Consider the following 12,302-nt stretch of genomic DNA (forward strand, 5'->3'; position numbering starts at 1 on the left):
AATCAATATTTTCAAGCTATAATCAATGAATTTGCAATTTTAGACAAACATAATACAATGATATTAATAAATGTTCTTCCTTCATATCTTAATCAATCCTTAAAGATTTAAGGTGCCATGCTTGGACCCTTTACTAACTTAAATGACTTAAAACATGTAACTGACTCAAAATAAAAACACCCAACACTGGAAACTTCCAAGTTAATGTTTGTGTATGGATACTGACATATTTAGAGATTATGTATTTGTAAGTCCACGGAGCAAAGACAGCTGTAACAGTTATCTTTAACTAACCTTGTAAACCTCATAGCATGAGACTGCGTGGGAGACAAGGTCCTGGAAAATTCAGTGGTTACCTTATTTGCATTTTTTTTAAATTTAATATGTATTTTTCCATCATGGGAAAAGAGTCTGACATTATCTTTTGTATGTCTCAGTTGTTAACTTGATATCTTCAATAAAGTACAAATTGAATCACAAGCTATCTTGTCTCATCAAATAAAAGTAATCAGATATGTGCAAAAGTGTATTGATCAAACATGTTCAACTGTCTGACATATCCGTATCAATGACTACAACAAATTATATCTGACAAAGCATCTCTTCATATAATTCCTCAATTGCTGCAAAGCATCAATTACAATCAAGAAGCTGATGATCAACACACTTATTTTCACACTATTGTTGATCATATTGCTTTGATATAAACAAGTAAAAAAATAAATAAGTTGGGTGTCCAGACAGGAAGGAAACACAGTAATTCCAATCCGCTGATGAAACTGCCATCGCCTCCTTATTTAACAAAAGAAAAGAAAGGAAGGAAGACAAGAAAGAGGAACTTCATTACGTGAACTGTTTGATGATAATAAAGTCAAATAAGAAAACAGCTGTCACATTTAGAAAGAGACACTCTCTAAAATCAGAAGGAGCAGGCATATATTTTCATATCTTAAATGTTTGGGTGATATAACTTTCTAATGAAGAGAAGTATATACAGCACAGTGCTTCCATTAAAAAGCTTCTTATTTGTCACAATTTCGTCTGAAAATGAAATGAAACTACTGAGTATTCAGTGAAGTTGAAGCACTTTTGAGCTGTCAGGTTCCATATGCTCAGTATTTTATTACTAGTGAAACTCTGGGATTGATATAAAAAGGACAGCATGTGACTGAGAAACACTAGGCCAAGTGAAATCACTTTCGTCTGGCTTTGACACCAGTCTCTCGGTATACAGTAAATAAATCTCCCAACTCATTACAGCTTAAATTTGAGTCGGGGGACTGTCATTAGCAGCAACCCCCATGGTTAAAGACAGACTGTTACAGACACTGGTTTAAAATGTTTGCGCAACCCTGCAGCGCAGAAAAATGCCTTAAATGACTAACAGTGGGAAGGAAAACGTGAACAAGAATGGTGGCGCTGGAAGTTGTCATTGAACTACTGCCATTGAAAACCTTTACTGTATGTAAAAAGACTGAGTATGAATACTGTTGTGTTGCTGTGAGCATGAGGTGGATTTGTGTGCATCTATGTAGCTCTCCAAGATAGTTTCCGTCATACAAAATGTATATGGGAGGATATGGAGATTATTGCAGTGAATCATCACAGTAGCACTTGATCCAACCACATTAGTCTTCTCCTATCAGCTCTGCAGCTGGAGCAGCGAGTGAGTGAGTAACAGGAGTATTGTCTGCGTGATATAACAAGGTGACAAAAATGTAAATGTGTCACCAAAGGCTGATCAGGTTTTTAGAAGTGATATCGTCGAGAAAAAGAAATTTTCTTCCCCCCCCCCCCATCTATTCAATTAAAAAAAGGTATAAGTGAAAATAAATATGGTCAGATTTTATAACGTTGAAGTGCTCTAGAGCCAACAGTCCTGAATCATTTCAAATAATAATTAAAAAAATGTCTGACGGTTATTATGTTATGTATAAGATAGCCACAGATGTACCCTTTTCTGAAGTCCTGGTGTCAGACTTCCTGGAAATATAATATTATGACTAGCCAATGCAAAGGTTAAAAACCATCGATTTTAAAGGTATCATCACAAGATGGGATGGGATGATCATCTCCAGATGAGGGTCTGTTTATCTAGTGTAGGTGTCCTTAAAGTAGCAATGTTTTATGATCCCTGCTGTCCTTGAAACTCCAAAAGTAAATCTGAATATCATCATAATAAAACTGCTCATGTCTGCTGGTACTTTGGTTTACCTTGTGGGAACCATGATATCCTGCCTGACAAATGTAAGACTCCCTGAGAGACTTGAGAGTAAATTAGGTGAAGAGACTACCCATGGGAATCAGGTAAATATGCAGTTGAGCAAAGTAGAACTGGAAACAAATCTAGAGCAGTCGAGGTTAGAATTTAGAAAGAAGAAAAATGTTCAGGATAAAGTAGATGAAATAATGAATAAAAGCACAATGTTTTACATTTTTAAATATTGCAACTATTAAGAAATTAATTATACATTTTATCATGTTGTGCATCCAAAGCTACTTCTGCGCCAACATTAATTAAACCAACTGTGATTATTGAAACTAAGCCATAACAGAAGCATGGCTAGTGGCTGTGTTTGTGTATTTTGCATTCAAAATACAGACGTCCATGTGATTTGACTTTGTGTGGAATAATGTCCAGCCAGGACGTGTCATTTACTGCTGGGAATAGGAGCCAATTCCATAATGGAGACTCACCTTGAAAGGTCTGAGAGCACAGTCCACTTTAGTGCAGCAGTGTCTCTCTGCAATCTCCAGGTGTCTCCCCCTCCTATGGAGGACCTGGAGTTTGCCCTCCAGCTCCTGCAGGTTGTGTCTGTCCCTCGAGGATAGAGGACGTCCGTCTTTACACTGGCAAGCAGAACAACAAATAACCAAATAAATCAATAAATGCACAGCCGGATGAATGTTCTCTTCTCATATAACATAGCTGGAAGCTTTATGAGGATGTTTAAAGCAAAGCACACAAATAATGAAAAAATATAGGTTATTGACCTTCCTGGCCATCATGAAGAATATCCATTAAGAAAAATCACTTGACATTTAACCCGGCATTTATAGTTATTTATGTCAAGATGTGTGGGCCTACAGTATGTATCATTAAAATGCTGAGGTCTGCCTAATTCAGATTGGATAAAACGGATGCCAAGAAATCAGGAATGTTATATACAATGTGATACAATTCCTCCTGTATGATTCTTGAATATGAAAATCTGGACTATTTACCCATTAAAAAATGTCCTCGGTTTTCCTTTTTGTCTACATTGTTTTAGAACTTGATGAAAGACACACAACACTCACAGTGAGTGTGTGTTCACAAGGCACAAAACAAGGAATGGCAAATCCAGTGGTCCTTTGTATTCAACTTTATGTTGCCACAGGCAACTAAGAGCATCTAATACATGTCTTTATTTGTGTTTTTGCTTGTGATGCCTGAGGCCAGAAGGCATAATGCTAACTATACGTGTTCTCTGTAAAAACAAAGGGGCATAAAATCAACAATGGAAGAACTGATCAGATGTTGTGATCTAGTCAAAGTTAACTGGTCAAAGAACTGCAATTTATCGATCATGTTTAATAAAATAAACATTGGTATAGTAAAGATACACATTTTGGTTTTGTTCTATGATGCTCTTCTTAAACTCATAAATAAGCCGTAAGATAATTGGTACATCAGTCTCATATTGTCATGTCTGACTGCTTTGTGTCAATTGATGGTGCTCACCTTAGACTTTAGCTTTTCTATCTGGTGCTCAACATCATCAATGTCCTCTGTGTTCTCCAGGCGTTCATACGCCACACTCCGTGTGCCTTTTATCAGATTCAAAGGCATAACAGACATTCCGTACGCCTGAAAGACAAAGAGCAAAACTACCATTATAATCACACATTATTGTCAGAGTGAGATGGCACATATGGCACGTGTACCCACCCACACATACCCTTCTCCTGCCTGATGGCGAGCCCACCACAACATGAAACATGGCAGTCAACAGTCAAATGAGGGTAATCAAATGCACACATAGCAAACCATATAGTTCCTGGCCTCCCAGGCTGTCGTTTTTTGGGAGAGGAAAAAGATTAAAATGGTGGAATCTATAATTGTGCTGAGGTTTATTGGAGAATGTGCTGCAACCATTTTGTGTGGATATCACTGCTTCATATCACCCTCATGCATTTGCAGCTTAACAGTGCCCCCATGTGACAGCTCTACCCTCTATCCAGGATTGAATGAAATTTTTATGAACATAATTTTAGGGAGCAAAAGCTGGGATGGACACAGAGGCAACAAGGTGCCATCAATGTTGAATTTAAATAAATATATGTCTTTTTTGTTGTTGTTGAAGTGAGATAGTAGATAGTGAATCTAAATAAATGATAAGAGTGTATGAATAATAAACAATGGCAGTGCACATACAGCATGGGATAGTGGTATTTACCAATGCAGACAGACATGGACAAAAAAAATAAAAAATAAACAACTGAAGAGCGAGAGATTCATAAAATGCTCTTGAACCACCAGTGGTCTTTAATCACCCGGAAAGAGGTTTGAACTTTAATTAAAAATGAGAGACATCTTCAATACCAGGAAACACACCAATCAATACAAATGAAAGTAGTAGCAACAGGCCAATGCTTTCTTTCAACCACTGTGCAGTCACACGGTTACCAACTTGGACAAGTGCCATTTTATGTGTTCATGCTAAAACAAAGGGCCCTTTTGTGCAAAGATACTCTTAACCCTGTCAAACGACACTGCCCTCTCAAGTGCTAAAATGACACACACACACCCACACCCACCCACACACGCACACACACACACACGCACACACACACACACACACAGACACACAGACACACACACACACACACACACACACACGAAACAACTTTTACTAGGTTTTGAGTGTTAGGGAGCATTAAGAAAAGCACATGGGATACTAAGTCAGGCTACACTATTATTAGTCTCTGCTATGGATGTCTGCTACGGGCGAATGTCGCCTCCTGCAATGAATCATGGAGCTCTTAAGGCCAGAGCATGTTCCGAATATCAAACACACTCATAAAAGGAAAACCTGTCCCGGATCCCAGGAGAAACATTTCCTTTCCTTTCAAATCTGCAACTACATAAGAGGAAAAAAAACAACAACAAACAAACACATGCACACACACTCGCAGGTGTCCCTCTGCTGGGTGTATATTCTTAGTGCTCACAGATTATTGCATGCTTATTAAAGCTATTTTAAAACCAACTGCGGCCAGTGATAATCGGAAATAACTTAAGAGTCTTGGATAGAAATGTGTGTGTGTGACTGTGTGCGCATTTAGTTGTAGGGGGGATTTCAGCTTCTGGCTGAAATCATTGAGAGAGTCATGTGTCTGCTGAGTGGGAAGAGGGAGAACGAGTTGGAAGTACGTCTCCCACACAAGCCTCCTCTGTTGCTCTTTCTGCTTGCGATAAAGGAGCCAAAAAGAGAGGTTGTGGAGTTTTCCCCCTATATCCTCCATACCCACTGATAAAGAGAACTCAGTCCAACATACCTGTCAGAAACTGCTCAGCACACACGTCGATTTATAAATAATCCCATTAAACAGAGCTAATCTATTAAGAGAGACATAACTTAACACATTTCCATTAAGCCTACAAATTTGTCAGTGTTGCCACATATTCCCCAGCCATTTCATTAGAAAGACAGTTTGGGGGCGTTGAACAAGATAAGCTGCAGAAACCTGATGTAGAACAGTCTTGTTAGTGTGTCTGTGCTACAAGTCATTTAAGGTAACAGTTACACTTTCGATTTAGAGCCGTGACAACTGAAGACCTCCTCGCCATGTGTGGCTCCTCCATGTGAACTTCAGCCAAGGGAACAGTGTTTCAATGAAATACTGACAGTATTTTATATTTAATGATGTGTTAAGCTTTGCACCCATACCTTCTTTTCTTAATGTCTCATTCAACAAGCACTTGCTCAACCTGAAAATATCACGACAATGGCTGGGGAAATCGATTATTCAAGGGGGAGGAGACAAGAAACTCGTCAAGAATACTGCCTATAATTTTTTGGAATTTCTAAATCTTAGCGGTGATAGCTTAGAAGTTAGTGAGGAGAGCCTGCAACTGGAATTTTGCTGATTCAACCGCTTAGATCAATCATTTAATGAAATTAGTAAGTTTAGTTCAGGTTAAATATGTTACAAAGATTACATAAGTAATGACAAAATGTATTTTGGGATCAGACCATAATGCTTCTTTTGAGAAATACACTATTTAATAAAAATGTTTAATTAACATATTATCTTAATGACTATTTGTTTATTCTATATTTCTTTTAATTATACACTAATCACTAATACACTAATCCATTGTATCTATGGATTTTTTTGCACTATTCTGCTGGAAATATGGAATGAACCATTGTTAAGACAGAGGGGAGAGCATTCATATTTCTAAAGGTACAATTTTATGCATATGATTGGCATTCAATCATTTTCAATAAAAACTTTGAATATATTTATATGTATAATAAGGACAAATCCTCCAATTCCCGCTTGCATGTGGCCACATAGCATCTCTTATATCATGAAATCACACTTTGAGAAGCAAAGCACAAACAAGACAATAAACGTGATTAACTTGACATAAAGAGAAAGAAAAAAAGAAAAAAAATCCAATGTTGGCCATTTGAAAGAAGCAACAGCTTTAAAGACTATTTGTTTCCTTCATGGTCAAGATCATTCAATCTTCAGGAAATTAGATACATGGTGTCAAGGACACTTCACAGTCTATTATTATGGTTGATTGAGTTCAGGCCTCACAGCCATTGTCACTTCATTCCAACCTATTTAGAGCCTTATCGACATGTAAGCATGTTTACGATGAAATATAAAGCATTGACTGAAAACAGCACATGAAAGAAAAGTAATAACGAGGAGTATGTATGCTTGGTAAAAAAAAAAAAAAAAAAAAAAAATGTGTGTCAATACATCAAGCTGCTTCTTGCTGTGTACACTCCTGATCCTGTGAAGGAAAATCGAGATATTTGAGCCTTTACCAATCCAAAGAGCAGAGATGCCTTCAGCATGATGGCCTTCACTGTTGTTATGGTGTGGGTAGATCTGAATGGACAAAATGAGGCCCCTCTACACACCTGCAGTAAATTATTTAAGATATTTTTCCCATGATAAGTTTTAAAATCTGACTCAATTCAATTTAATCATTGAGTGCCAAAAAGAACATGTAATGTTCAAGTAAAACATAGAGAATAAAACAAACCCCACATGAACATGAAAACACTTTGAATAAAATGTAAAGTCCATCTCCACTAGTTATGATAATTCAACACCACATTCAGAAGGTACCTCACTCACACAGCCAACCTTTACTCGATGGGAGCATAAATAGCACGATGTGGTTACAATGTAGGGAGGCTGTGGGTCAGTTGATAGAGGAGGATGTCGTCTATTAGCGAGGTTGCGAGTTTGATCCCCTGTCTCGACCTGCTTTAAGGGTCATTAGCCAACATGCTGGACCATGAATTGGTTCTATTGGAGGTCAAACGTATTGCATGGCAACAGTCAGGATTGGTATTGCAGAGTTTGCTGAAGTATCGGAAAAAGATACATTATATAAGTTAAGTCAATTTACTATTTACGATGACAGGAACAGTTAACTAAGACAGTTAACTAAAGGGGATCAACAATCAGTTAAGTGAGGCTGAAATTTAGATGTAGCCCTCATACTGTACTATATATTATCAGATAACAGTATGAAGCATAAACATTGCACTCAATAACTAATATTAATATATCTGTTTACAATGTGTAAAAGTGAAACAATGAAAGCGCCAAAAAAGTTGATGTTCAAATATTAGCTTCTGCAATTTTGTCCAGCATAACATTAAACTCCTACATGAACTACATAGGGCACAAATGATAAACCCATTTTAATGCTGTACATTTTGTACATCTACATCTCTAACAAGATGAAAACCATTGTTTTTGTGGCATCCCTCCAGCTGCAGATGTGAGGAAGCTAAGCTTGTTTTAACAGTTTGTAGGAGTTGCCAGATTGTGCCAACTATATCTTGCAGTTATTAAAAGTGAACTCATGGAATTGTTAATACAGTAAAAAAAATCTAATAAAATCAAATAATTTAGGAGGGAAAAAAGTTAAACTGGGTTGAGGGTTTTCTTGTATGATAAGCAGGAATAATTGTCCTACACAGACCCTCTATCAAAATATTAATTATTCTTAAGCCTGCATCACTTCAAATGGCAACCATGTTATGCAAAGGCCTGCTGAGATTGATTGACAGGCTTCCCAGGATGCCATCAACAATCAGTGGTGTCTGAATTTCTTAAGTTTAACCCATCAGCACTTAATGTTTTTGAAACAATTGAAGTTACAAAAGCTATAAGAATAATTGATGTCATGCTTAGTAGTTTTCTCATACTAAAAATTAAATGTAGATGAATCATTTGCTGATCAGCAGAACTGTATTCATGAATATTTATTATATATAACTATAAGTTAAACCACAGGCATACATTATAAGTACATATAATCTTACAGGTTGCTTGGAAAGCCCGTTTACCCAGGTCAATCTCACGGTCTGTGAATATATCAAACAGGCATTAGATCTACAAATGAAAGACTCGTGACAGTCATTAATCATTATGCTTTCCAGGCTTTTAAATGAAGGCAAAGGATGCATGAGTTTTGAGATGCCTCTGATCAGTCTCATCTTATCACTGCTGGGTACAATCAAGGACAGAGTGCAATAACATAGAGGGAATATGCATGTGCACAGCACAGAGTAAACTGGCATATATCTTCAATAATTAGCAGATGATTGAGGTATGCACTAATTACAAGTACTCAAATTTAATTATTTTTACAGAGAAAACAACCAACAACTACAAATTAAATAGGTGACTGACGAGTATGAAATCATACTTACAGTGTGCTGAGTTTAGCACATTGTGCGTCTGTACGAAAGATTTAGATAAAGCAATTATTGGAGCCATATCTCCATCTGTATATCCAAGTGATCCCAGTTAAAAATGCTTCAAAGTAAAGTGTTGTTCAAGAGTTCAAGAGAAATGTTCAAGACGTCAAGACTTCCAATTGTATGTTACACACCTGTAACAGCAGTCACAAGCCCATAGTGCTGCTGTTGTTGCAGAAGCTGCTTATACATATCTATTAGATGCAAAGTAAGTGATCACCCTGGAGTGCATGGTGAGCCATTAGACATCAAACACAGGAAGAGAAAAGCAGCGAATATGATAGAAAATAGAAAATACTTAATGTGAGAACAATTTTTTGACAATTCCTTGGCACAGAGTAAAAGATGAATACAAAGTGGTTCACACAAGATAAAAATTGTGGTAAATGTAATCTTCATTTGGTATATCGACATCATCTTCATAGGTGGTAAGAAAACATATTTTCAACAAGAAGCAATAATTTTAGCTTTCATTTAGAATTGGACACTAAATGTAAACAAACTGAAAGATAGTGTTTGCTTATGGTGCGTGAAACTATTTTGAATGAGTATGTGTACACAAGGAAAAAAATTAAAGCAAAGGACAAAACCTACGATCTTCTTATTTTTTTCCCCACTCAATTTTTTTGTGCACAAGGCAGCAGTGTTATATACTGTTTACATCGCATAGCTGCTTGCATTAACAGCAGAAGGCCTTGGTCTGCACAGAGGTGGGTGATAAATTTGCACAGGAGTCATGGACAACATTTCTGTTGCTTACAGAGCCCATAACTTGGATTCCATTAGGTTAATCAGGCTTTCCATAAGTAACAGATGATAAATCACACAGATACTTGTAAATGTGGGTAGGTTGCCACAAAGTACAGTTTTCCTGCTTGTAGTTATTAGACACACAAATACAGTTAAAGCAGGGATAGAGAGAAAGATAAAAAGAACAACTGCATTCAGTTGGTGAAATAAAAAGAAAAAAGGAGGGGCAGCTGCTGTTGGTGCCCAAAGGCTCGATTTCTTTGATTGACTTCATCAAAACAAAGAACTTGAAAAACAAGTACACACTGGGGGTTTTGATTCCCACAAGGCATATGCAGCGTCCATAGCAACATAGGCCAGCACTGAATCTGAGCACACTTCCATCCTGAAAATGTACTAGGTAATTATATGCTCTTTAGTAAAGTGTTGGGGAGGGGAAGTGAGAAAGCAGTGGATAAAATCCCAGCTGAGATGGATTATATGTCCTAAAGGGAGATTGTTTCTACAACTTACTTGACGAGGTTGTGTATTATTCATTAAGGGCTCCACATTCAATTGTTGTGTAATTTGTCAAATAGGACTCTTTGAGCTCACCAGAAATGGTAAAGATTAGCATTGCCTGTCAATTTACCTCACACTCCCTGGGTTGATACCAAAGTAGATATTTTTTGTATTTTCCCCAGCAGACATTGCTCTCTGTTACTTCACTCTGACACCAGTGCTACCAGCTCCAGGGGAAAATCACAGTCCAGTTACCAAGATAACAGCTATGACAAATGGACAGCATTAACAAGTCAATTTTTTTTTGTGATCTAGGAAAAAATGAAAAACCGCAGAATGCTGAGGGTATCAAAATATAGGCATATATTAATGGACAGTGAGGTAGATCTATATATATAAATAGACAGCAGATAAGTGGTTGATAAGCCTGCGAGGAGAGCCAATTCATCATGCAAAAAGTATCATGTGCTGAGGTGAAAAGACAGCAGTCTGGGCAATTTGAGCAATTGAGTGCCAGTGCTCTAAAACCACAAGGCAATACGAATTTTGAAAGGCCACTTCATCATTAAGGCTTTGCAACCCAGAATATGGGAATCCATTTGTGCACGAAAACTTCAAGAAACTACACTGTAGTTTAAAAAATATTTTTAGAACATAATGTTAATCAGACAATATTCTGTTCAGTCTCTCTCCATAGCCTCTAAAAACATTTTATAAGACAGATGCCTCAATGACCACAGATCTTATTGCAGGGAAGACTTGGCAAGATTTGTATATCGCCCCGTTGGATGATTACTTAATTACCACACAGCCATATTTCGCTCCAATGGGTATATAAAACAGCACCAGCCACGTGTCTCCGGTCTCTACTCACCGTGTAAGTGATCACTGCCAACATGCCAATCAAGGTCAAGGAGCTGATGGAGAAGGACAGAGCAGGCAGGCCATCTGCAGGTGAAAAAAAACAGGACAGCATTTAGAACACCTCCAATGCGGTACTTAGTAACTATTTACCATAAGTGCAAACAACAAATTTCACAGAGAGTGTGTTAAGATATTTAATTTGAATGTCTGTTATGTGTTGGGGGCTGCTCTCTTAACTCGATACAAGAATATCGTGTGTTTGTGTCTGTCAGTTCTGTGTGGTGCTTGCATGTTCTTCCTGTGCATAGGTTTTCTCTGCATCTCCTCCAACAGTACATGTCTGTCTCCCTGGTCACCTGTCCAGGATATACCTGCCTTCACTCAGGAGAGACCCAAAGCTGAGCCACTCATTCTTTTGACATGTTTTGAGCAAGATTAACTTTCCAACTCTCTTCTAAACTGTATGTGTCAATAAGGTAATGCAACGGTTGTGAAATGTCACGGTTGTATCTAGATTTCTAACAGAAGTAGATGGAATCTAAGAACAGTAGAAACTTTCTCCATCTCAATCTATAAATCGGTGAAAACTGTCCATAGAGAGCATCTGGATTTAATTATTCTGTGTAAATGAAAAACAATATATAGAAAGAAACAGTGGATAAGTTGCTACTTGGTTGACACATGTGATCATCAAAGTGAGGAAGTGTAATCTTTGGGCTGCACAGTCAAGTCATGAGTGCGAAACACTCAGTTTGATCTGTGCAGCTTTGTTCCAGGATTGTATGCAGAGTTTGCGTGTTCTCTCTGTGAATGGGGACTTTCTCTAGAAGCTAAAAAAGGATTCATAGAGTGATGGATGAACGTTTGATCACACACAGCAAACTTTAGATTACAAAATGTTTGAATTCTATAGTTTAATAATTCTAGAAACTATGAAATTCCGAGGAGTTCACATCCATTTTCTTAGCAAGTCCAGTGTTTGGATGAGCGATTTAAACAAACGCTGAATTAGAATTTGTTGTGGCACTGAATACTTCCCCGAATCACTTTTATTAAAAATAAAAAATGTCTTGTGTGATTCCCCAAAACTTGCAAATGAACAATCTTTAATTACTGCATTTTTCTAGATTAATAATTCAGTATGTTAGTTTAGTAGAAATTGTCAATGTTTTTGATGTT

General features: G+C 37.3%; 1 protein-coding gene across 1 annotated transcript in view; it reads right to left on the reverse strand.

The window, feature by feature from the left end:
- Positions 1-12,302, reverse strand: part of lmbrd1 (LMBR1 domain containing 1) — a 55,604-nt gene that overhangs the window by 21,725 nt on the left and 21,577 nt on the right. Inside the window, exons 7-9 of the mRNA XM_080507094.1 lie at positions 11,134-11,207; positions 3,725-3,850; positions 2,698-2,850 (exon numbers count right to left, since the gene is read on the reverse strand). Coding sequence (XP_080363220.1) covers positions 2,698-2,850; positions 3,725-3,850; positions 11,134-11,207 — 353 coding nt within the window. The remainder of the gene's footprint in view (positions 1-2,697; positions 2,851-3,724; positions 3,851-11,133; positions 11,208-12,302) is intronic.

This window comes from Blennius ocellaris, assembly GCF_963422515.1.
Source record: "Blennius ocellaris genome assembly, chromosome: 13".
Classification (NCBI taxonomy): domain Eukaryota; kingdom Metazoa; phylum Chordata; class Actinopteri; order Blenniiformes; family Blenniidae; genus Blennius; species Blennius ocellaris.